This window comes from Mustela nivalis, assembly GCF_964662115.1.
Source record: "Mustela nivalis genome assembly, chromosome: 14".
Classification (NCBI taxonomy): Eukaryota; Metazoa; Chordata; class Mammalia; order Carnivora; family Mustelidae; genus Mustela; species Mustela nivalis.
In genome coordinates, this window is record NC_139033.1 from 65,820,106 (window position 1) to 65,845,372 (window position 25,267).

Below are 25,267 nucleotides of genomic sequence, written 5' to 3' on the forward strand. Positions count from 1 at the left end.
CATGGGCTAGTCATTGCTATACTAGACAGCCCAAATCTGTAAGCATTTAGATACAATGGTAAAACAGACTGTTAAATAAAACTGGACAGCCCAGGGCTAACTTTTATGCATCATGCAAATATGGCCTTGCCCAACACCTCAGTGCCGTGGCTCTGGGCTGAATCAGAGGCAAAGACACTTCCTGATGAGTCATTAGCATCATATCCTGGAGGCTGGCCCACTTCAACAGCACCTCCCTGCTGTCTGGGGAACACACACACTGTATGCGTGTGTGCATATTTAGGTATGTATGTATTATATATGTATATATTGTGTATGTGTGTATGTGTGTGTGTGTACAGCATGGGTTGGGAGGGATACAGCAGATTGTTAGAATGCAGTGGGAATGAGATCATTAGCTTTACTTTATGCATATCTATATTGCCTTACTTGTTACAACAAGTACACACACATATAAACTTTTTGCAAAACAAAAACTCAAGTAAAATGAAATGAAGACTAAAGAAATATCCTTAAAATCCTATAACAGCTACCCTAGAAATGTTAGCAATATAGTTTACAAAAAGGTATACATCGAAATATTCAGTGAGAATTAGTACCATATATGTTATCAGTCTACACATTCAAGCATGAACATTGGCCTCAAAAGGTACAAAACAGAGAATGTTGTAAAAAGTCAGGAATAGAAATATAGTAAAGGAAGTTTTGTTTTGTTTTGTTTTGTTTTTTCAGTGTCTTTATTTTGAGGTGTTGCACTGTTTTCTTAGTGTTGATGTACAGGACTTCTAACCCAAATCTTAAATCAGTAGAGTCTTAAATTGTTTTGAGGTTTACAAATTCCAGGAAGAAAAGCAATGCCCAAACTTGTAGTGACCTGTCCTCTAAGCCACAAGGAAGGGGCCTTGGGATGCAGGGGTTCCAGATTTCTGAGCTCAAAGAAATCAGCCCTTACAAACTGCTTAGCCTGAGGGGCTGAACAGTCAGCAAGCAGTGCATCCTTTTAGGGTAAGCTGTGTAGTTTCTGAAGGCTGTTTAGAAAGATCTTGCCCTGAATCAGGTAGAGCAAGACACACCCTTATAAGTCTGGGGAATTAAAAAGGAGAGGATTCTGTGATTGCCCACGTTCCCTGCCCTGTCTAGAAAGTGCTCAAAGACAAACTGTACTGTGTTCCGCGGTGCATACTGCCCAGCCACAGCCTGGATCAGAGAACTCAGTATACCTATAATTAACACCTCTGAGAAATCTTTCCAGGTTCCCCTGAATTTGAGAAGCAGCTGCGGCCAAGGGTTTTCAGCAGACACAGACGGGGAGGTAGTAATAGCTTTGACAGTAAATAAAAGGCTGCCCCACCTCTCTCCCGCTGAGGTCCGCCATGACTGGGTGTGCGGGGGTGGGCTGCCTCACTGCCAAGGCTCTTGGCTCCCCATCAAGCAGGAAGTGTCTGGCCTCACAAGCCAGGGCACAGGGGAATCGGGTCACTGGCAAATGCTGGTAGAGCAAGCAACTTCAACAACAACGACAACAACAACAACAAAATAACAGTTACAACTGAGAACAAAACACAACATCAAAGTACATCCCCAAAGAACTCTCCCCCTTCCGTTCACTCATCGTTCCTTCAACAAACTCCTATCACGTGCCTACTGTGGGAATCGGGTGGTAAACTGTCATCTGTGTGAAGAATAAAAACAGAAAGGTCCATAAACCCAGATTCTATTTTAAGCCCTCCCCCTCATCAGATGCTCCATCTTGAAGGTATTACTTGGTCAGGCATCCGTATTTCCACAGGCTAGAGGGTGGGCGTCCCTCTAAATGCCAACTACAGGGTTCAAAGCGTTCTGTGACTCTTGTATATAAGACAGTCAACGGCCTCAGAGAAAGACCACCATTAAACAATTATCCCATGCAACTTGCTGCGGTTGTGAAGCTGAGACCTCCCTCAAATCCTTGCATCAAAGGTCCCTAATTCAGAGGACCCCAATGACACCCCACCCTACTAACTTTTCTTGGAGAGGTCCTGAGTCGGCGCACGGCTGGGTGACTGGCAGTTGCAGGGAGGAGGCCTCATAGTAGTCTCTGGGAAGCAGGACCAGGTAGTCCTAGGAAATGAAGACCAAGAGGACAATTATTCAGATGATGGTGGCCCTTCCTGAGTAATAAAACTATCAGGCATGGTTTGATTAGGTTGACGAGGTTAATAATAACCAGGTGAAGCTCGCTAAGTTAAACTGTCTCCAGCAGCTGCTTTGTTCCCCTCCCTGACTCCCCAAAACACACAAAGCAACTTGTCACAGGTGCTCCAAGCAGGGGAGATAAGCGTCTCAGGGTGAAGGTGTTTGTATTTACAACTCTGGGGGAAGATTTTACCCCCTCTTCTGGGCTGGGTATCAGTTCAAAAATAAACAAAGATAATAAACCCTCAACTGATAATCTGGTCCTTTGAAATACCGGTTGCTTTCATCACCACACATCAGAACACCGAATTGTGGATCGGGTATTTCAGCTTTTTATCCCCCCACCAAAGCAACGTTCGCCTGGCATGGTATTTAAAAAAAAAAACAAAAACCGATGTTTTGTGATCCTGGTGAATCACAGGCTGAAACTGGCTGACTGCCTGTCCTAGGAGATGAGAGGAAGATTGTGTTCCACGGAATGTGCCAAATGAATCCCACAGCGTAAATTCAGCTAAACAGCTCTTCAGGAAAGAGCAGACCTCCAGGTTTGTCAGACGCCAATGGTCTGACAGCTTCAGAAGAATGCTGGCACCACTGGCTGTGAGCAGAGGGAAGGAGGGGGGATGTCTGCCACAACTGTGAAGAGACTCATACGCTGACCATAAAGCTATTTCTCTCGTCAGGAACCTTAATTGGTCTCTAATGGAGAAGAAGAGATATGCATGGAGAGGAAAAGTAGGAGATGGTGGCCCAGGGGGCTCCGTGGTCTACCACGGGGGTCTCACTATCCCAGTGGGCTTTAATTTAACAGGGGCTATTATTCTCTTACTGAGGTTCCTCAGGATGGGACCATAGCTCCTCATTGTTTTATTGTCCCATAGATCTTAGAACAGTAAGGGTTGATAGTAGGTGTTCAGTGAGATAGCTCTAGAGAAAACGGGATCACAACATGGAAGCATATATATGAGAAGCTATACCACGGCACTAACTACATGTCATCAAGCATCTTCCATGCCTGTGGAGTAACATAATGACCTTCTTTCCATGAAACCAACTTTGTACCCATTATTGGTACCAATGGGATTTTCCCTGTCCTCGTTTCTAAAGTCTTTGAAGAACTCTAGAACTTTTGTAAAGCAACCAAGCTTTCTACCAAGAAGATGCAAGAAAAAAAGGGACTGAACAAATAGCATAAACTGTCACATTATCCTCGTAAGATCCCAATTTGGAAAGGACCTAGGTAAACACATCCCTATTACAAGTAAGAGGTAACTAGGGCAGTCTTGGAGTTAAAGAACTTGCCTAAGATCTGCTAATGTAGTAAATCAAAAGGATAGTGCCAGAAGGAAAAGCTTGCTCTTTTCCACTCTGACCGGCTGAAACCAAGCTTTGGCCAAAGACTTTATTTTCAGAAGACTTTTTATAAGACATCAATATCTCAGATAGCAATTTCATCCCTTTATTTCCCACGGCTTCTCTGGCTATTCTATTAGAGTGCAAGGACAGAGCTTTGCCCTTGATGCTGGATTCTTTGTCCAAGGCCATCTGTGTGGTGAGACCATTGCCTGTGTTTGAGGTAGAAGAAGGCGGGGAATATCAGAGAAGCACAGGTCCTCCGTTCTCTTTCTGCCACCACCAACTTCACTGATATTAGGATCTGCTCTTCTTGTAGCTTCTTCTGATTCATTCCATACGATTCCCAGAGGGGCTGATTTTCTAAGACGTCCTTCTGATTCACAACGAAAAATCCCAAAGAAGCTTTTGAAGGGTGGGGACATATACACATTCAGATTTTGCATTTATTCTGGTAACTTTGAGTCATTATGAGTTATAGTTGGTTTGGCTGTTTTTGTCTGAGAGAAGCTGGCTGAAGAATATAAAAGATATTTTAGGGGCGCCTGGGTGGCTCGGTCGGTTAAGCCTTCGGCTCAGGTCATGATCTCAGGGTCCTGGGATGGAGCCCCACATCGGGCTCCCTGCTCAGCGGGAAGCCTGCTTCTCCTTCCACCCCATCGGGCTCTTTCTCTCTCTCTCAAATAAATGCTTTTAAAAAAAGATATTTTAAGTTGACTTCTAGGTCATTTGAGGGCAAATGTCACCATAGTTTCCTATGTCTAAAAGGGGAGCTGCCTGTGATTTTGATATCTTATGATCACTGCGGGTCAGTGTGGGTGGGACCATGCTGGAGGACGGGGAAAGAATCCCACAGAACTCTCCACGGAGGAGGGTCTCTTACCAAGAGGACTCCCTCTGATTTGATACAAGCAATCCATGTCCCTGGTGTAATTGAAAATTGTTCTGCCACACCATTTCCTGGGACGGTGACAAAGGCTGGCTCCTTTCTCGGCAGGAAGATGACTTCTTTGCTTTGAGCAGCACCTATCAGAAATAAAAAGAACCACCTGAGGCGCTTTTCTAGCAGTGACTGCTGGGATTTTGGATACTCAGCTTTAAACATTCCATTTACATCTGAAAAAGTTTAAGACAGACTAGAAAGATATTGATGTGGACAGTGATTAGGTGTCCTGGGATTGTAAGTACCATTTAAATTTGTTAAGTGATTAAGTATATTAATACATGTAAACAGCTTAGAGAAGTTCATGGCACAGAGTAACTGTTTCAGTCATTACATTTGATATTAAATTATTTTGTTCTTTTATTTTCTATGGAAGAACATGTGTTTGTTCTGAAATAAGAAAAAGTTGTGGTTTTCTGTCTGTTTTTGGAATACAAAGGTTTTCTTCTGCATGGAACACACAGAGGACCTCCTATAGAGGTTCAGAAACAAACCAAACTGCTTAATCTGAGCTGAGCCCACCCAAGCCTTTTTCTTCAGAAGAAACATTTGCTCCAAACCCTTGCATTTTCTCTGCCAACATCTCCTAGATCCAGGTTAGGGACAGGAGGCAGTGCCCACAGCCAACGTGCCCTTTGCTCCTCAACGATGGGACGAGAAAGGTGAGGGATTACAGGTCAGAAAACAGGATAATTCAGCAGAGAGTGGACAGTCATATTTGGGAGGAGGCAGAGACCCTTTTATTTCAACCTTAAATTGGATTTCTACAGGCGCCATTTTGTATCTATGTGGGATTCCTAGCGCTTCCTGGAATCAGCTGCCAGGAAAGGTAGATGCTCTAACTCTTGCAGAACAGACTTCCAGGCCTCATGCTCTGACAAGATCCATCCTCTGACTGGCTAATCTTCTGCCCTCAGGACTCCCTCACCCTTCAGTGACGCTTGCATGTTCCTCTCTGGAGCTCTCTTGGGCTTCATGCTTTACACAGCATTCACCTTAAAATTCCTCCCCTCACCCATTTCTCCTTGGCCTATTTGGGGTGCCTGAAACAATGGGAAAATTTAGGGCAGTAGGCCAAGATCCCTCCAATACCACCCCAGAGGTGATGAATGGGTGATGAATTAGCTTTACCCTGTGGTGATAACATAACCCCTGGGGTTCAGCCAAAACACACAGGTTGTTACACCAAGTTTTTAAAAAGACAGTTAATAATAAACTTAACAGCAAAATTTGAATAAGCAGGATGTTTAGAGATTGAAAAAGTAGCAAAGGACAGGGCATTAGGGCACCACCCTTGTCAGACTCTGCATGGGACTTCAACTCTTCTCAGAAGGTAACTCTGTGAAAATTGGAGAGAATGTTTCACTAATCAGTCACTTCCTAATCCAAAAGAGGCTTAAAAATTCACCTACCTGCTTCAGCCCGGTATGGATAAATTGTCACACGACCAGATACGGCTTCCGTTCCAGGGTTAACATATTTCAGAATAACACGAAACAAAGAGTGACTTGACTTCCCCACATTAAGCATGATCCTCACTTCATTCTGAAAAACACCAAAGCGCCAAGAGACAAGTGGCTAAAAGTGTCTAACTAGTGGACCAGTGTCCACTAGAGAAACGTGGATGGAGTGTAGTTAATGCTAGCCAAACAGTGACTACACTCCATTCAGGTCTCACTAGTGGACCTGTAATGTATACACATGCCCACTCTCTCTCTCCCTCTCTCTCTCTCACTCACTCACTCTCCTACTCAGCAAGCATCAAATAACTAACTCTGTAGAAGACGAAAATAGGCAGACCCAGCGATAAATTAAAAAGACTTAAAGGTATAGTGAAAACCTGTTTCCTCAGCAACTGGGATCCCCTGTGGACCCTTCTGGAATCAGGCAGACAGAGTGAATATTAGCTGGACTAGTGTAAGGAAAGCCATAGTGACAGGGGCAGCCATCAGTTGGAAGAGACAAAGAGGCAGCAGAGAAGGAAAAGACAGTGTTATTGGACACCACCACCCCAGTAGAGGGACCGCTCTGGGGTCCGATTCACATACCTACAATTCTAAATAGTCACAGAAGCGTATGTTGGCTAAGCAAAGGTTAAAATACTCCAAACATATTAGTGATAAAATCTAGATGTAACTAAAATATGCCCAAGTCATATGGAATTGTTCTCAGCCTCTATCCAAAGAGAATGTAGGCTTTTTTAAAAAAATTATTTTTTTTTTTTTCATTGTGATGAGCGTACTCTTTCAACTCTATTTCACCCACCCTTTTACTGACCTCCCCTCTGGTAACCACCAGTTTGTTCTTTATAGTTAGGAGGCTGTTTCTCGGTTTCTCTCTGCCTGTCGGTCTGTCTGTCTCTCTCGTTTCCTTTGCTCATTTGCTTTGTTTCTTAAATTCCACATATAAGTGACATCATATGGTATTTGTCATTCTCTGTCTTATTTTGCTTAGTATTATACTCTCTAGATCCACCCACATTGTTACAAATGACAAGATTTCATTCTTTTTTTATGGCTGAATAATATTCCATTCCAATGATAAAAGGGACAATCCTACAGAAGGATGTAACAATTGTAAATATTTATGCACCCAATATGGGATATGCAAATAAATGAAACAGTTATTAACAAGAACAGAGGAAATAATCAATAGTAAAACAGTAATTGGGGACTTTAACATGCCATTTACACTGATGAACAGATCATCCAAACAGAAAATCAACAAGGAAACTGGTTTTGAATGACACCCTAGCCCGGATGGATTTAATAGACATATTCAGAACATTCCACCCTAAAACGGCAGAATACACATTCTTTTCAAGTGCACATAGAACAGTCTCCAGAACAGATCACATATCAGGCCACAACACAAGCCTCAACAAATTCAAAAAGATCGAAGCCATACCATGCACCTTTTGACCACAGCACTATGAAACTAGAGAGCAACCACAAGAAAAAAATCTGGAAAGAACACAAATACAAGGAGGTTAACTAACATGCTACTAAACAATGAGTGGGTCACTCAAGAAATCAAAGAAGAACTAAAATATTACATGGAGACAAAAGAAAATAAAAACACAAAGTTCCAAAATCTTTGGGATCCAGCAAAAGCTGTTCTAAGAAGAAAGCTTATAGCAACAGAGGCCTACCTCAAGAGGCAAGAAAAATCTCCAGCAAACAACCTAATGTTACACCTAAAGAAGCTAGAAAAAGAAAAACAAAATCCAAACCCAGCAAAAGGAAGGAAATACTAAAGATCAGAGCAGAAATAAATGATACAGAAACTAAACAAATAAACAAAAAACAACAACAAAAAAATCAAACAGACCAATGAAACCAGGAACTGATTTTTTTAAAAGATCAACAAAATTGGTTAACTCTAGCCAGACTCACCAAAAATAAGAGAGGGAAAGAGCCCAATAAACAAAATCACTAACAAAAGAGAAGTAACAACAAACACAACAGAAATACAAACAGTTGTAACAGAATGTTGTGAAAAACTATATGCCAACAAATTGGGCAGCTTAGAGGAAATGGATAAATTCCTAGAAACATATAACCTACCAAAATGAAAGCAAGAATAGAAGTTTTGAACAAATTGCTAGCAATAAAACTGAATCGGTAATCAAAAAACCCCCCAAAGCTAAAGTCTGTAGGACCAGATGGCTTCACAGGCGAATTCTACCAAACATTTCAAGAACAGTTAATACCTATGCTTCTCAAACTATTCCAAAATATAGAAGAGGAAGGAAAACTTCCAAATGCATCCTATGAGGACAGTATCACCTAAATCCTGATCCTAAAACCAGATAAAACACTACAAAAAGAGAACTACAGGGGAATATCTCTGATGAACAGAGATGCAAAAATCCTCATTAAAATATTAGCAAACAGAATCAACAATACATTTAAAAAAATCATTCAGCATCCTCAAGTGGGATTTATTCCTGGGCTGCAAGGGGGGTCCAATATTCGCAAATCAATCAATGTGATATGTCACATCAATATGATCCTTTCAATAAATGCAGTAAAAGTATTTGACAAGGTACAACATCTACCCATGATAAAAACCATCTGCAGGGGCGCCTGGGTGGCTCAGTGGGTTAAGCCGCTGCCTTCGGCTCAGGTCATGATCTCGGGGTCCTGGAATCGAGTCCCGCATCGGGCTCTCTGCTCAGCAGGGAGCCTGCTTCCTTCTCTCTCTCTCTGCCTGCCTCTCAGTGTACTTGTAATTTCTCTCTGTCAAATAAATAAATAAAATCTTTAAAAAAAAACAACCACCATCTGCAGAATAGGTCTAGAGGGAACCCATCTCAACATAATAAAGGGTTTATTTGAAAAACAGTCAACATCATATTCAATGGTGAAAAACTGAGAGCCTTTCTCCTAAGGTCAGAGTAAGATAAGGATGTCCACTCTCACCCTCTCACCACTTTTATTCAGCACTGGAAGTCTTAGCCACGCCAATCAGATAACACAGAGAAATAAAAGGCATCCAAATCGGCAAGGGATAAGTGAAACTCTCACTATTTACAAATGACATAATAACATACATAGAAAACCCTAAAGACGGCACTCAACGTGGGCTTTTTAACTTGGCAGAATCCATCTCTAAGGGTTAGTTCCATATGGGAAAATAAAAATGCAAAAATGTATAAGGAGCAAAGTTAGGGGTGATTTGGCAGAGAAACTCCATCATTTGAAATTCATTTCCTTTGCAGGGTGCCTGGGTGGCTCAGTCAGTTGAGTGTCTGGCTCAGGTCATGATCCCAGAGCCCTGGGAACCAGCCCCATGTCACATTCCCTGCTCAGCAGAGAGCCTGCTTCTCCCTCTCCCTCTGCCCCTCCCACCACTCGTGTTCTCTCTCTCTCTCTCAAGTAAATAAATAAAATCTTAAAAAAAAAAAAATTCACTTCCTTTGTGTTAACTAGTCATTCTTTCAAACTGTAATCACTGGGAGAAGGTATCCACCTTGACTGGAATCTCAGTCACTCACATCCTATTCTGATTTAATGGACTCCACTGCTTTTTTCTGAATCATGAAGATTGGAATACTAAGGAAACTGAATTTTATATTGGGGAAAAGGAGAAAGAAGTGAGATCTTATAATCTTACGTACTGTTGGGGCGCCTGGGTGGCTCAGTCAGTTAAGCATCCGACTCTTGGTTTCTGCTTGGGTCTTGATCTCAGGGCTGTGACACTGAGCCCTGAGCTGGGGCTCCGTGCACAGCACAGAGCCTGCTTGAAATTCTCTCTCTCTCTCTCTCTCCTTTCCCTCCCCCCGTCCCTTCCCACTCAAGTGCACTCTCTCTGTCTCTCTCTAAAATAAATAAATTTTTAAAAAAATGGATCCTAGGCACTGTTTGAGAAAGGATCCTGATGGGGGACCCTGATCAGGCAAGAAGCAACTTTAGAACCAATGATGGCTCCAAGAGAACTGTGACCCTGTCCCTGTTCCTCTAAGGGGTGACTTATGTAAACATAATAAGTATAGGATCTGCTAAGGACAAATATTGGGTCACCATGGTCATCAATTTACACCTTATATTCTGAATTTCTCCACTGAGAAACACAATTGCAAGAGACCAACCTCAAAGAGAAATCCTGAGAACAAAACTTTTCAGAAATTCTTGGTTGTAAATATTGCATAAGCTCTAAATGAGAAAATTTGTAATTGTAATGAGAAAATTTGTAAATTCCCTAACTATTCCAACAGGAAACCAAAAGCGATGGATACTGTAGAGAAGAATGAAGGAAAGGAGAAATACAGGAAAGGAAAATTAAATAGCACTAAATTCCTCATTGATCTTAGTTTCTATTCATAGAGTAATTCAGAGTTTTAAAAAGCAAAGCAAAACAAAACAACCAGCATCTGAGGGTTTTGAAGGGGCAGGGGGGTGGGAGGTTGGGGGAACCAGGTGGTGGGTATCAGGGAGGGCACGGATTGCATGGAGCACTGGGTGTGGTGCAAAAACAATGAATACTGTTATGCTGAAAAGAAATAAAAAATTTTAAAAAACAAAACAACAACAACAACAAAAAACAACAATCAGCGCTGGCCAAATATCAACCACACACACACTATTGGAATTATTTAATCCAATTCATTTTTATTCTCTATAAATGTTTTTAAAGAACCTTGTCTCTTACGCTAAAATATAGACGAATCCCACTTGGAATACCACTGCTTATAAAAAAAAATCTCTAGAGATACACACTAATTTTCTTTAACCCCTTCTTTGTCTGATTTGGTGACCAAATTAACAGTAAACTGTGACTGATACATATACTTATCAGTTAAAATCCAATCTTACCCCAAGCCCTATCCATAGTCTGGAGAAAGAGAAACCTGGAGTCAGTTTTGGGGACAGTTCACCTTTTGGGAGAACTCACTGAGACTGTTTTGGCTAAGTATATGCCTCACCCTGCCACAAAGCAATTTCTGCTGGCTACATACCTGCACCGAGGTCATCTGAGCATATCCTCTCCAACTAAACTCAGGGAACTCCAGGGGATCAAATCCAAACCTAAGTTCTCTTCCATTAGGTGTGGTACCATCTTCAATCTCATACTTCATATGATGTAAATCCGGGAAATAGTAGTTGTTCTCAGGGCTTTTGCAAATAAAACATGGATACAGCAAGTTAAGTTCACCAATAATCCAAATATTCTTTAATCTCAATAGCTACTGCTAAAAACTCCTACCAAATCGACAGAATACAATAAATGAAAAGAAATAAAAGAGAAATCCCCCTGCTTTTTCTTTAAATTATTGCTTTCATTCATGCAAGCACTCATAAAACACACCCAACACCTATCAGTCTAAGCAATAAAATGAGAAACTCACTTAGCACAACCCATAATGGTGGCAACCTTTAATATGTTCTAAATGGTTGCCAACAACTTACCAAAATCAAATTAGGTTATTTACTATAAATCCATCCATCCATCCATTCATTCATTTATGGACTCATATTCACTCATTACACAAATATTAATATATGTATATGTGTCAGGCACTGTTGCTTAGTACCATATATGCAATAGTGAATATGATATAAAATATTTTATATGCTAAGTTTATAAGTTAGATACACTTATGTATATATATTTAATATATTCAAATATATTATACATATTTATTTTTATTTATTTATATTTTTATATTTAAAATATTCAAATATAATATATGATATGATATATTTAAATATATTAAATATATAAGATATATATATAGTTTATTAAATATATATAGTTTATTAAAATATCAATTTAATGTTTAAAATATATTAAATAGCATTTAATATATTTTAAATATTATATTCTATATTTGTATATAATATAAATAATACTTAATATATTGAATATACAAAAATGTAACTTGTAGACTTGTAAAAATATATTTATATATAAATATATGTATAATATATTTAATATATTAAATATATATATTAAACTATATATATACAGTTTAATCATTATGATGACCTTTTTATGTCTTGAATTTTCTTAAACCATAAGTCTAGATATGGATTCTTTTCAAGAGTCCAATAATGGCAATCCCAGAGAATGATGAGGAACACTACACTGTTTAAGTGACATGTTACAATCAAATAATTTGAAGTTCTTCAAAATGACATATTTTGACAATCCAGTAACAAACTAACAGCAGTTAGTGGATTTAAAGCAATAAAGATCATTTAGTCAAAAGAAATAAAAGGTCATGGCCCTACATTACAAGCAGAATTACAAATGCTTACAATTTCTCTGGAAGTGATATACAAAGGTCCTTAAAAATGTTCTTACCCATTGACCCAGTTTTCTACTTCCAGGAATGCATTCGAAAGAACAATTTTATATATAGTGTCAAAAAATTAACATAAAAGAACCTTTATAATAGTGAAAACTTAGAAACAATGTAAATGTACAATTACGAAATAATTTAAAAATTATGAAATACTAGGTAACCATTAATATTTCTGAAGACTAATAATAATGGAAAATGTCTGCAGTAGCATGTGAAGTGAAGAAAGGGATACAAATTTTATGAAGCAAATATACTAATTTGTATTCATAGAAAAAGCCTAGAAAAAAATATACAAAACATTATTAAAAGGAGTTATTTCTGGGTGGTGGAGTAGGTAGGTCTTTTTTTCCTTTTATTTTTAGGTACTTACTAAAACTTTACAATGAACATATATTTATTACTACAAAAATTATTTGGAAAAAAAGTGAAAGTGAATGCCTTCTAAACTTGTAAGAAAAATGAACAATGTTCAGATAATATCAAAAACAAATATTTGGCAGGAATTTAGTACAAAAAGACGAAAGGTTTACCAACCCAGAGAAAAGCCAGTATGGCATCTTTGATGCTGGTTTGCTATCCTTATAACCTAGTTACAACTAACCACTAAATCAAAGGACATGTCCTAAATTTCATATGTACGTATTGGCTGTAATGTAAAAAAATCAGTATTTCTGCCTCGAGGTGGGTAATTTAATTCTTATTCGGTTGCATTATTTTTACCTGAAAAATAGCCAATTGCCTACATTGGTGGAAGGAAACTTAGCTGGTTAAGTGGGGGAAAGCTCACTTTATCAACAGGGAGGTGGAAAAAAGATAAAACAAGAAAAAAAAAGATAAAACATGGAAAATGTTTCTGAACCTATTTACAAAATTCCTCTGCTCTGTCATGTGCCTCATCAGTCTGCAGGGAAACATACCCACAGATGTGTCCTCCTCCTTCACAGACCCTTTATTATGCGACCCAGCAGTGACTGCCATTTAGAAATGACTGAAGAAGCTCAGCTGGATTGCTCTGACTTTTAGGATTCAAATGCTGAAAACATCAAGGGAAAGGAGAGAAATGCTGTACTAACGAAATACAGAAAATTTACTTTAACTACAGATTTCTTCATTATTCTATTGATAATGCAGAAGTAGTGAAGACACTTGCAACTTAGAAGTTGCATTTCACAGTTTCCAGTGTATGATTAAGTGCCAGAATATTAAAAATTAGTTTTTTCTTTCAAGAGAAAATTATGAGGGCTCGGGGTTTCCAAAGAAGCCTATACTGATCTAGCAGACATATTCAGGACATTCTAGCCTAAAACAGCAGAATACACAATCTTTTCAAGTGCACATAAAACAGTCTCCAGAACAGATCACATATCAGGCCACAGCACAAGCCTCAACAAATTCAAAAAGATCGAAGTCATACCATGCACCTTTTCTGACCACAGCACTATGAAACTAGAGAGCAACCACAAGAAAAAATCTGGAAGGAACACAAATACAAGGAGGTTAAATAGCATGCTATTAAACAATGAATGGGTCATTTAAGAAATCAAAGAAGAAATAAAATATTACATGGAGACAAAAGAAAATAAAAACACAAAGTTCCAAAATCTTTGGGATCCAGCAAAAGCTGTTCTAGGAAGGAAGCTTATAGCAGCACAGGCCTACCTCAAGAGGCAAGAAAAATCTCCAATAAACAACCTAATGTTACACCTAAAGAAGCTAGAAAAAGGAGAACAAACAAAACCCAAACCCAGCACAAGGAAGGAAATACTGAAGATCGAACAGAAAGAAATGAAATAAAAACAAAAATACCAATAGGACAGATCAACGAAACCAGGAGCTGGTTCTTTGAAAAGGGCAATGGAACTGATCAACCTTAAACAGAATCATTAGAGAGAGAGAGACGGAGTCAAATAAACAAAATCAGAAATCAAAGAGGAGAAAAACAACCAACACCGCTGAAATACAAAGGATTATATGAGAACATTGTGAAAAATCATATGCCAAAAAACTGGACAACCTAGAAGAAATGGATACATTCCTAGAAACATGTAACCTCTTAAAACAGAATCAGGAAGAAATAGAAAATTGAACAGACTGATTACCAGCAATGAAATTGAATCAGTAATCAAAGTAAACTCCCAACAAAGAAAAGTCCAGGATCAGAGGAATTCACAGATGAAGTCTACCAAACATTTAAAGAAGAGTTAATACCTATTCTCAAACCATTCCAAAAAATGAAAGAGGAAGGAAAGCTTTCAAATTCATTCTATGAATTCAGCATTACCCTGATACCAAAACCAGGTAAAGAAACTAGACACACACACACACACACACAGATATAACCACAAGCCAAGATCTCTGATGAACACTGATGCAAAAATCCTAGTAAAATTTTGCTAATAAAATATTAGCAAACAGAATCCAACAATACATTAAAACAGCCATTCAGCACAATCAAGTGGGATTTATTCCTGGGATGCGAAGGTGGTTCAATATTTGCAAATCAATCAATGTGATGTATCACATCAATAACAGAAAGGATAAAAACCGTATCATCATTTCAACAGATGCAGAAAAAAAATCTGACAAAGTAGGACATTCACTTCCTAAAATAAAAAATTTTAACAGAGCAGGTTTATAGGGAACATACCTCAACATAATAAAGGTCTCATATGAAAAACCCATAGCAAACATCATACTCAATGGAGAAAAACACTCCATAAGCTCAGGAACAAGACAAGGATATCTACTCTTACTAGCTATATTCAACATAGTACTGGAAGTCCTAGCTACAGCAATCAGACAACAAAATGGACTAAAAGGCATCCAAATTTGTAAGGAAGAGGTAAAAACTTTCACTATTTGCAGATGACATGGTACTATACATAGGAACCCAAAAAAACTTCACCCAAAACTACTAGAACTAATAAATGAATTTGGTAAAGTTGCATTGCATTTCTATACACTAATAATGAAGTAGCAGAAACAGAAATTAAGAAAACAGTCCCATTTGTAATTATACCAAAAATAATAAAGTATGTAGGAATAACCTTAACCAAAGAGATAAAGACCTGTACTCTGAAAACTAGAAAACATTGATGAAAGAAACTGAAGAGGACGCAGAGAAATGGAAGACATTCCATGCCCATGGATTGAAAAAACAAATACTATTAAAATGTCCATATTACCCAAAGCAACCAACACATTTAAGGCAATCCCTATCAAAATACCAACAGTATTTTTCACAAAACGAAAACAAATAATCCTAAAATGTGTATGGAACCACAAAAGACCCCAAATTGCCAAAGTAATCTTGAAAAAGAACAAAACTGGAGGTATCACGATCCGAGATTTCAACATACACTACAGAGCTGTAGTCATCAAAAACACTGGTACTGGCACAAAAACAGACACATAGATCAACAGAACATAATAGAGAGTCCAGAAATAAACCCGCAATTATGTGGTCAATTAGTCTTCAACAAAGGAGGCAAGAATATGCAATGGGGAAAAATTCTCTAACAAACGGTGTTGGGGAAACAGGACACCTACATGCAAAAGAATGAAACTGGACCACTTTCTTACACCATATACAAAAATAAACTCAAAATGGATTAAGGGCCTAAATGTGAGACCTGAAAACATCAAATTCCTTGAAGAGGGCACAGGCAGTAATTTCTCTGACATTGGCCATAGCAATTTGTCTAGACATGTCTCCTGAGGCAAGGGAAACAAAAGCCAAAATAAACTACTGGGACTACATCAAAATAAAAAGCTTCTGCAAGGCAGGGGAAGCAATCAACAAAACTAAAATTCAACCTGTGGAATGGGAAAAGATATTGGAAAATGATGTATCTTATCAACGGCTAGCATCCAAAATTTATAAATAACTTATACAACTCCACACCAAAAAAACACATAATCCAATTTAAAAATAGGAAGAAGAGATGAACAGATATTTCTCCAAAGAAGTCCTGCAGACAGCCAACAGACACATGAAAAGATGCTCAACATCACTCATCACCAGGAAAATGCAAATCAAAACCACAGCGAGAAGCACACCTGTTAGAATGGCTAAAATCAGCAACATAAGAAGCAACAGGTGTTGGCCAGGATGTGGAGAAAAAGGAACCTTCTGGCACTGTTGGTGGGAAAACTGGAGCTGCCACTATGGAAAACAGTATGGAGGTTCCTTGAAAAATTCAAAATAGAATTACCATATAAGGCAGTAATTCCAATTCTGGCTATTTATCCCCCAAATAAGAAAATATTAACCAAACTGTGGAAAGAACCAAGATGCCCTTCAACGGACGAATGGATAAGGAAGATGTGGTCCATATACACTATGGAGTATTATGCCTCCATCAGAAAGGACGAATACCCAACTTTTGTAGCAACATGGACGGGACTGGAAGAGATTATGCTGAGTGAAGTAAGTCAAGCAGAGAGAGTCAATTATCACATGGTTTCACTTATTTGTAGAGCATAACAAAAAACATGGAGGACATGGGGAGTTAGAGAGAAGGGGGTTGGGGTAAATTGGAAGGGGCGGTGAATCATGAGAGACTATGGACTCTGAAAAACAATCTGAGGGGTTTGAAGTGGCGGGGGGGGGGCGTGGGAGGTTGGGGTACCAGGTGATGGGTATTATAGAGGGCATGGATTACATGGAGAACTGGGTGTGGTGAAAAAATAATGATACTGTTATGCTGAAAATAAATAAATGAAAGAAAAAAAAAAGAAAATATTAACCTGAAAAGACACATGCACCCCTAAGTTTATAGCAGCATTATTTATAATAGAGAAGTGATGGAAGCAGCCCAAGTACCCATCGATAGATGAACACATAAAAATGTGGTATGTGTATATGTATATGGTCAATATTATTCAGCCATTAAAAAAAAAGAATGAAATCTTGCCATTTGCTACAACATGGACAGATCTGGAGGATAAGATACAACACTAAGTGAAATAAGTCAGTCAGAAAAAGTTAAATACTGTATGATTTTATATATATGTGGAATTTAAAAAACAAAACCAATAAACAAAGGAAAAAGAGACAAACTAAAAAACAAACAAACAAACAAACAACCCCCCCCCAAACAACAGACTCTTAACTACAGAGAAGAAACTGGTGGTGACCAGAGGGGAGATGAGTGGGGGATGGGTAAAACAGGTGAAAGAGATGAAGAGTAATGTATAAGATCACTGTATTTTACATCTGAAACTCATGTAACATTGTATGTTAATTATACTGGAATTGAAATTTTTTTAAAATCTAGAAATTGTTAAATATGACAGGACACGGAGACAGGAAGCGGCTGTCCCTGTGACAGCTCCTCTGGGAGCTCGGTCTCCACTTGCTCCCCTGCTCCTACAGTTCATTTTAATTAGCTTCTGCAGGAGATGAGGGACTTCATCCTGCTTCTAGAGCTTTCTTCGCCTTCCCTCCCACCGCACCCAGTGTAACACAGGCGGCCCCTCCATGCCTTCAGTCACAGGTCCCAAGGGAGAAGCTGAGCCTGAAACAACTGGGCCCGGGAGCCTGCCCATTCGCCAGGCCCGGCCCAGCTGTGAATTTCACACAGAGGTTCGGCCACGGGAACCCCCTCAAGTGTCCAGCTCTAGTCCTGTCCACCTGGCTTTTCATACCTGTGGGAACTTTCCAGGGAGGCGGATGTCTTTAGGGCAACTTTACCTCCTGCTTTAACTGGGCCCACTGACCCGTGTCCAGATCTCCCAGGACAGTACATCCTCCTCTGCCCTCTCGTCTCCTCACCAGAACCGTCGGCACAGCCAGGACTCTGTGAGTCTTCCAGCCCAGCAGTACGGGAGGGGCCCGCCCTGGAGACTCACCGCTGGCAAGCCGTCCCCACGACATGCTCTCGGCACTGGCATCCTCCCGAGGGCCCGCTGCACAGGGGGCTGATGGCTCCACCAACATCACACCGACACCCTGAAGGTCAGAGAACAACGGCAGTGACCCATCAAAGCATCTCCATGTAGAAATAGAGATGCAGAAACCAGGAAGGACGGGGCTGCTTCTTACTCCTGCCACATCTCATAGCCTGCGGATGTTAGAAATACGTAGGGACCTCCCAGAGTGACATGGGAGGTGCCCCCCCCAAGGCCCACGTGTGAGCTGGAGGTGCTCTTGGAGGTCAGCCCCAACACTGCTGTCCAGCACAAGGGGCCAGGAGCCCAGGAGCGAACCACAATTTAGCAGGTGGCGCTCTCGTAACCAACATCTGCTACCGAGAGTCTTTGGGTTGGAGGCAACAGCAGCTTTGTGGAGTCACACGCCTGCAGGTGTAGTTAACACAGCGTTAGCTCTAAGATCTGGTGCGAGCTGATCTGATAATACAAAATACATCTTCCACATGACTGTCTTGATGTTATTTACTAAATAAACAGATGCCTCCCCCTCCATCCCAATGATGTTTTCTCTAATTAAACCAACCATGTGCTGGGAGAAGAGAAATAGAGGCAGCCCCAACTACAGTTTATTATTCATCTCAACTGAGTGTTTGGCCAAACTCCCTGGAACAGAATTTTTTAGTCGCATCCCATCAGGAAGACTGCATGAAGACAAGGGAACTCAGAAGAGAGGTTCTCCTGCCAGTCTTTGCCCATCAACACTGACCTTCCTCAGGACCCACTGGAACTATTCACCTTGACACCCAAAGTAATTGCTCCTTTCCAAAGCAAAATATCCATCTTCACACGTGTCGCAGGAATCGCCGCTGACGTAGGACTTGCAGTGACAGTCACCATCTCGCTGTGGAATAAGCCGGATGACAAAGTTTGGTAAGATCGCACAATTTGCTAGTCTTCAAGATTTAAAACTGACTCGCTGTCATGAAGCAGTTAGCGAGGGTCTGAAAATGTCCAGGAGGTTAGCACGCCCCCTACAATCACAGAGGCACTAACCCCCTCCCACAGACACCCCAATATCTTCTGCTCCAATGTCACACTGGTTTAGGGACAATGCGCTGTGTTACCTGTCCACACTCTCCAATTCCGCTCACTGTTCCCGCCACGTGGCACTGGCATTCTGGGAAGAGAAGAGAGCATCCTTGGACCAAGGCTGCTGGAAATGTGACACAGCAGCCATGCGGCATGTGTGGTCCCTGTCAGGCAAACCTCACCAGAATTCCGGTTTGCCACTGAAGCTTAAAATGGGACAATTTTCTGGGATCAGCAGAACCACCTGATCAACAGCACCCACGTATAAGGAGTAATGGCTACTTAATGACCACTCTAAGACAAAGGTTGCAACAGCTTGAGATTTTTAAATGATTCTAATGTCAAGGTCATTACTGATATGCTTACATGAAAACATACTCGAGGGGCACCTGGGACACTCGGTTAATCGTCAGCTTTCAGCTCAGGTCATGATCCCAGGGTCCTGGGATCAAGCCCCACATTGAGCCCCACGTCAGGCTCCCTGCTCAGTAGGGAGTCTGGTTCTACTTCTTCCTCTGCCCCTCCCCTCTGCTCGTGCGCTCACGCTCTCTGAAATAAATAAAATCTTAGGAAAGAAAAGGAAGAAAGAAAGAAAGAAAGAAGGAAAGAAAAACATTCTACTTAAGGACATATCCACTCCATTTAGCCACCTTTAGCTTGGTGATTTGAAATTCCTGTCCTGGCTTCAATCTAAGCATAAAATGAAAATAAAACCAAACCCGAAAGGGGGGTATAAAAAAGAAAGCAGTATAAACCACTTATCAAGTAGCTGCCTTTGCAAACACCAAAATACATATGGAAATGGGATATAAATCCCTTGCTGAGATTTTCAAAACAACAGAAGTTCTGCCAAAAGCAGGGCAAAAAAACATCAAAACATTTACACAAAATTTCAGACAAATTGAACTTATTAAATAAATAGCTCTTCCGTGGGTTAGTCATTGAAGTAGGGAAAATTAAGAGGAATTTGCAATATCATAAATTATTATGTTTAAAAACTTCACCTGAACATCCATTGGGGTTTTCTTTGGCCAGATTCCAATATAATGGTTTGCAGATGCTACAAGAAGGACTTTCCACATGAGCCTTGCACTGGCAATGTCCCTTTGAAAGAAAAGCAAACTAACACTTGACATCTCAAAATTAAGACATGTTTTCAAACATACGTTCTGAACAAAGCTTGTCACAGAATTATATTTTGGGTAAGTAATTAAGTATAACCAGAGGGGGAAAAATTTCTGTGTTGATTTCAACAGATAGCGCAAGGCTTTTGTTTTATTCTTCACTTATTTTTTTCTACACAAAGTCCAAATTTGTGGTTAAAACAAAATGGGACATTTTCATTTTTCATTTCTGATGTTTCAGAAAAAGAAACATTTAAAAATCACTTTCATTGTTAACACTGTCTTATCTGTTGATTCTGGGACAGCATGAACTACTCCTTTAAATGGAAAGGTATTTGAATATTTAACATGTTGAGGATCAGTAGACAGTGATGTTTATCTGAAAGTACTTTTGTAAGATGCAAGGGTCACTCTCTCATTGTTAGGATGCAGAACCTCTCTCCCTCTGTCCCTTGAATGCCTGGAGGTGCACCACCTCCCCGCTTGGAAGCTAAGAAGACAGATCATTTCTAATGGACTTAGAAACCTCATCAGAATACCATGGTATTCACAATATCACATATGCACTCTGAACAAGAACAAGGACCTCTTTCACAATTTGGCTTTGGGTCTTATTTGAATTTACTTTTAATTCTGGGATGCTCCCCAGTGCGTTGTTAGTCTCTAATACGTACCCAAATACATCAGTTAGAATTGTATCCCTGGGGCACCTAGGTGACTCAGTGGGTTAATTAAGCCTCTGCCTTTGGCTCAGGTCATGGTCTCAGAGTCCTGGGATCAAGGTCCACATCAGGCTCTCTGCTCAGTGGGAAGCCGGCTTCCCCCCAAACTCTCTCTCTGCCTGCCTCTCTGCCTACCTGTGATCTCTCTCTCTGTCAAATTTTTTAAAAAATTTAAATTAAAAAAAAAAAAAAGAATTGTATCCCTTTTATAATCCTCTACTTACCAACTTGGAGTCCAGGGTACCGTCTGGGTCACAACGACCTGTGAAGTCTGAACATGATTTAGAAATATTTTAAATGTCTGCTGTTTTTATGTCTGTCTCTTGGTTTGTTGTGAAGTTTCACATTTTAAAAAGTTTTATTTGTTTTGAAAAACTATGCACCTACATTTGTATTTCTTGACAGATGGGTGGCAAGGATTTTGCGTATAATTCAGAAAAAAGGCACACCCTGAATAACCTTTAGGGTCTTTCATTCCCAAATCAGCCCCTTTGGCCACTTAACTCCATTCCCTGCCTACTGCTATGAAGTTCATTTCGGACTGATGATGGAGATGGGGGAAAGGACACGCCAGGATTTTGAACGTCTTTAGGACTGTCCAGAAGAGGGCGATATTATACCAAGAAACTTTTTAATCGCCCAGTGACTAGAAGCTACAGGATTCGGGAAGCACAATTTTTTTAGTCAACCAAGACTTAATTCCTTAATTATCACAACCCTCTTGTTCCCCACCTGTCCTACAATTATTTCTACAATGAATGAGTTTGTTCTCCTGCCTTCGTCAATATGGTATTACAAGCCCAAGAGAATCTCTCTTCAATACGGTGGGATCCTGCAATGTCTCAGCATTCCCATTCTAACAGCAGTATGACGGTTAGAAAGGAAGAGGGTTTGGGTAAGCCTGCCTGAGCCTGGTTTTTCCAATAATTTAAATAACCTCATAATAGGATCTTGTTTTCTTGTAAGTTATTGTGTAGACCTTTTGCCTTTGTCGCCTCTGTTTTCAGCTTGTCCCTTGATGATTGCCTGTGTCTCTCCTTCTCTGCTTGCATGTTCCCTCACACTCTTTCTTCTGTAAGAGTGAACACATCCTTCCGCCTCTATACTGTTTCTCAACCTGGCCATGCCCGGCCTCTGGCTCCTGCCCAGGCTGACCACTGTGGCCATCTGGCTCTGGAGGAATTATGGTGGCTGTCCCAGCCCTCTGCCCAGAAGCCACCATGCTTCCTTCCTCTCCTGAGCCCCCGGAGGTGAGCGGACACACCCGGGACAGCCCTGCACCCTGGAGACCTTTGAGCCTTCTGGAAAGGCAACTGCCCCTCTGAACACTGGCTACAATTTCTACCAGCAAGAAAACCCCGGTGTCTTGAGGATTCTGGTGAGTCAGATTCTGGGCAATCAGGTAGGTGCTATGGCCCTGTCTTCAGACAGCTGGGAATGCAGAGCTCAGAGCGTTCCCGAGAGCAGGAAGGAGTCAGAGAAAATCAAAACCTCCAAGCAGAAAGTCCACTGCAGCCTTCCTCAAATACCTCTTCTCAACAGGGAAAGGGGCCCCTAGAGCCGCTGCCAGAAACCCTTGCCACTGGAGGCTACAAGGCCCCAGGAGCATGGGGAGATGGGCCGCTTATTTCTGGGCCTCCTGCCACAGAGCATGGCAGAGTCTCAGAGTCTCCCACCCTCTAGGGGGCGATGAAGGGATAAGTAGTGAGGATGGCCCAAGACAGTGACAGTGTTTCTCCCAGATTGACTCGAGGTCACCCCTCTCCCCTGGCACCTGTGCTGTGGGAGAACAATGCCCCTAGGAGGCCAAGGGCAGCGAGGAGAGAGGGCCAGAAACACAGCATAGGTCCCGCTCTGCCCGCTAGCAAGGAGACCTGCTCGAGTCACCCCTCAGGAGATTACAGAGCAGTCAGCATCTGTGCTGTGAGCCTGGAACCAGAGAGAAGCCAGGACACCTTGGGAAGAAGGAAGGGGTCAAGGAACACTTGGTGTAGCTCCAAGGGGTCCCCGTGACCACACTGTTATACATAGGAATTGACATGCAAATCAAGAAATATAAATTTATAACAGACTTAATTTAAATAATTTAAAATTTTAAAATTATTTAATTTAAAATAATTATTTATTTAATATATTTAATTTAAATAATTTAAAATATTTTTTTAAGAATGAATCATTTCTGATTTCCTTTGAGGGCGTGTTGTCTGATACATGCATGTGCAATGGACTTGAACTGGAGAGGAACCAGGCCAATGAGGGTCAAGTGTGTCCAGGCGACGAGTGGTGGGTCATCTGGGCTTGTCTGGGAGTCTGGGTGCACACAATTCAGAGAGGGGACCGCCCTCTGGCATACCGACGTCTTCCCTACCTTGGCAGTGAGGGAAATCATAGGCTCCTGAGAGACACCTGTCACATCGCTGTCCTGTAACCCCCGGAAGGCATTCACACTGTCCCGTCACCGGGTTGCAGGGCGTCTGGTAGGAGCCAAGGACCGAACACTGGCAGGCTGGAGAAAAAGACATCAGTCAGACCCAGGGCAGCAGGGTGTGGGGCCTGGATGGAGCCCAGAGGTGGGCCAGGGAGACCCAAATGCAAATTCCCGCTATGTGGGGGTGGAGGTAATTAGGAAAAACACGCATTTGCTGACCTTGGAGAGCTCTAAATCCAGGAACGGGGCCAGGCAGCTACCGACACAGTACAAAGCACCTCCCCCACCCTCACACCCACCACTGCCAAGAAACGGTAAGAGAAATGAAGACACGTGCCCAGTGCTACTCAGCCCGCTCTTGGCAGACAGCAGGCCAAGGACTCCGATCTCCTACTGCCTTCTGGCTCAGCGTTCTTCCACAGCCCCTTGTTCCCCCTGGGCCTGTCTGCGGAGATCATGGTCCTGCCAAGGGGCACATTACTGAGGAAACATTCTTGGGCTCTGGGAGGGTTACTTTTTATAATGCCAACTCGGCTATACTATGAAGCTCAGATGTTTGGCCAGCAGCAATCTAGGTATTGCTGGGAAGGTTGGTTTTTTTAAAGATATAACTAATATTTCAATCAGTTGACGTTGAGTAGAGCCGGCGACCTTCCACAGTGAGGGGAAGACCTCATCTAATCAGTTGAAAGCCTTAAGAGAAAGACAGAGGGTCCGGAGGAAGAAGGAACCCTGCCCATGGGATCTCAGGTGCCACAACAATTCTTCCCTGGGTCTCCAGCCCACCAGCCTACCCTGCGGATTTTAGACTCGCCAGCCCCCACAATCATGAAAGCCAATTCCTTAAAATAAATCTCTCTCCATATATACACACACACCTACATCCTACTGGTTCTGTTTCTCTGGAGAGCCCTGATTAACATAAGCTCTTTCTGCTATTTCTGTCTTAAAGGATAGCAAATGCAAAAAAAAAAAACAAAAACAAAAAACCAACCAAACAAACAAAAAAAAACCACTGGCAGGCAGCTAGGGCCGCCCAGCGGAGGCAGTTCCAACCAGCGTAATGTGGAGGACATGGCCTCTGACTCCTAGGGGCATAGAGGATGTCCAGGGAGCCTCAGGAAACAGTTACCCTCCAGAGAGGAAAACAAAGACCCAGCCTTAAAGGCACATACGTTGTTTTAAAGCACGGATTACTCCATCTGGCATCACACAAATCACTTCAACCCAACTAGCAGTGACAGCTGCCCGATTCCTAACCCAAACCTCAACACTGGCAACCCCTCCTCCCTCTTGGAAATACTGTAATGTCTTGCAAACACTTTCATGTGACTCTTTGTGTTGGTCCCAGTCCTTTGAAGTTTCTGGAGTATTTTTACCTCTCGTTCCTCCTCGCTTCAGCTTTAACACAGACATTTTTATAAACCCTAAAGAGCATAAACACTAAGGACAGAAGAGCTCCAAAGGGACAAAGAGTGTGTCTGTTGTACTCCCCCGTGTCTTCCAGCATCACAGAGAGCCCCGGTCCCAGTATACACCAAATAGACACTTGCTCACTGAAAGAATAAGGAGCGACTAGAATCTTCCTTCCGCCCACCCTGTGCAGGTTCTTGGCATGCACTCCCTCACTGAGCCCTGCAGCACTGCCAAGAGACGGGTATTGTATGAGTAACGCTGTCCTCTTCTCCAACAGTTAATAAGCCCATCGGGTGGGGTGAGGCCCTACCAACACCACGCAAGTCACAAGGT

General features: G+C 41.4%; 1 protein-coding gene across 2 annotated transcripts in view; it reads right to left on the reverse strand.

Moving 5' to 3' along the window:
* Nucleotides 1-25,267, reverse strand: part of LAMA3 (laminin subunit alpha 3) — a 261,415-nt gene that overhangs the window by 120,701 nt on the left and 115,447 nt on the right. For both annotated transcript variants that reach the window (XM_082698720.1, XM_082698721.1), the window contains exons 13-23: nucleotides 23,459-23,596; nucleotides 21,315-21,361; nucleotides 20,249-20,348; nucleotides 19,280-19,332; nucleotides 18,951-19,056; nucleotides 18,135-18,234; nucleotides 10,932-11,088; nucleotides 5,884-6,016; nucleotides 4,412-4,554; nucleotides 2,003-2,100; nucleotides 1,352-1,505 (exon numbers count right to left, since the gene is read on the reverse strand). In XM_082698720.1, coding sequence (XP_082554846.1) covers nucleotides 1,352-1,505; nucleotides 2,003-2,100; nucleotides 4,412-4,554; nucleotides 5,884-6,016; nucleotides 10,932-11,088; nucleotides 18,135-18,234; nucleotides 18,951-19,056; nucleotides 19,280-19,332; nucleotides 20,249-20,348; nucleotides 21,315-21,361; nucleotides 23,459-23,596 — 1,229 coding nt within the window. The remainder of the gene's footprint in view (nucleotides 1-1,351; nucleotides 1,506-2,002; nucleotides 2,101-4,411; nucleotides 4,555-5,883; nucleotides 6,017-10,931; nucleotides 11,089-18,134; nucleotides 18,235-18,950; nucleotides 19,057-19,279; nucleotides 19,333-20,248; nucleotides 20,349-21,314; nucleotides 21,362-23,458; nucleotides 23,597-25,267) is intronic.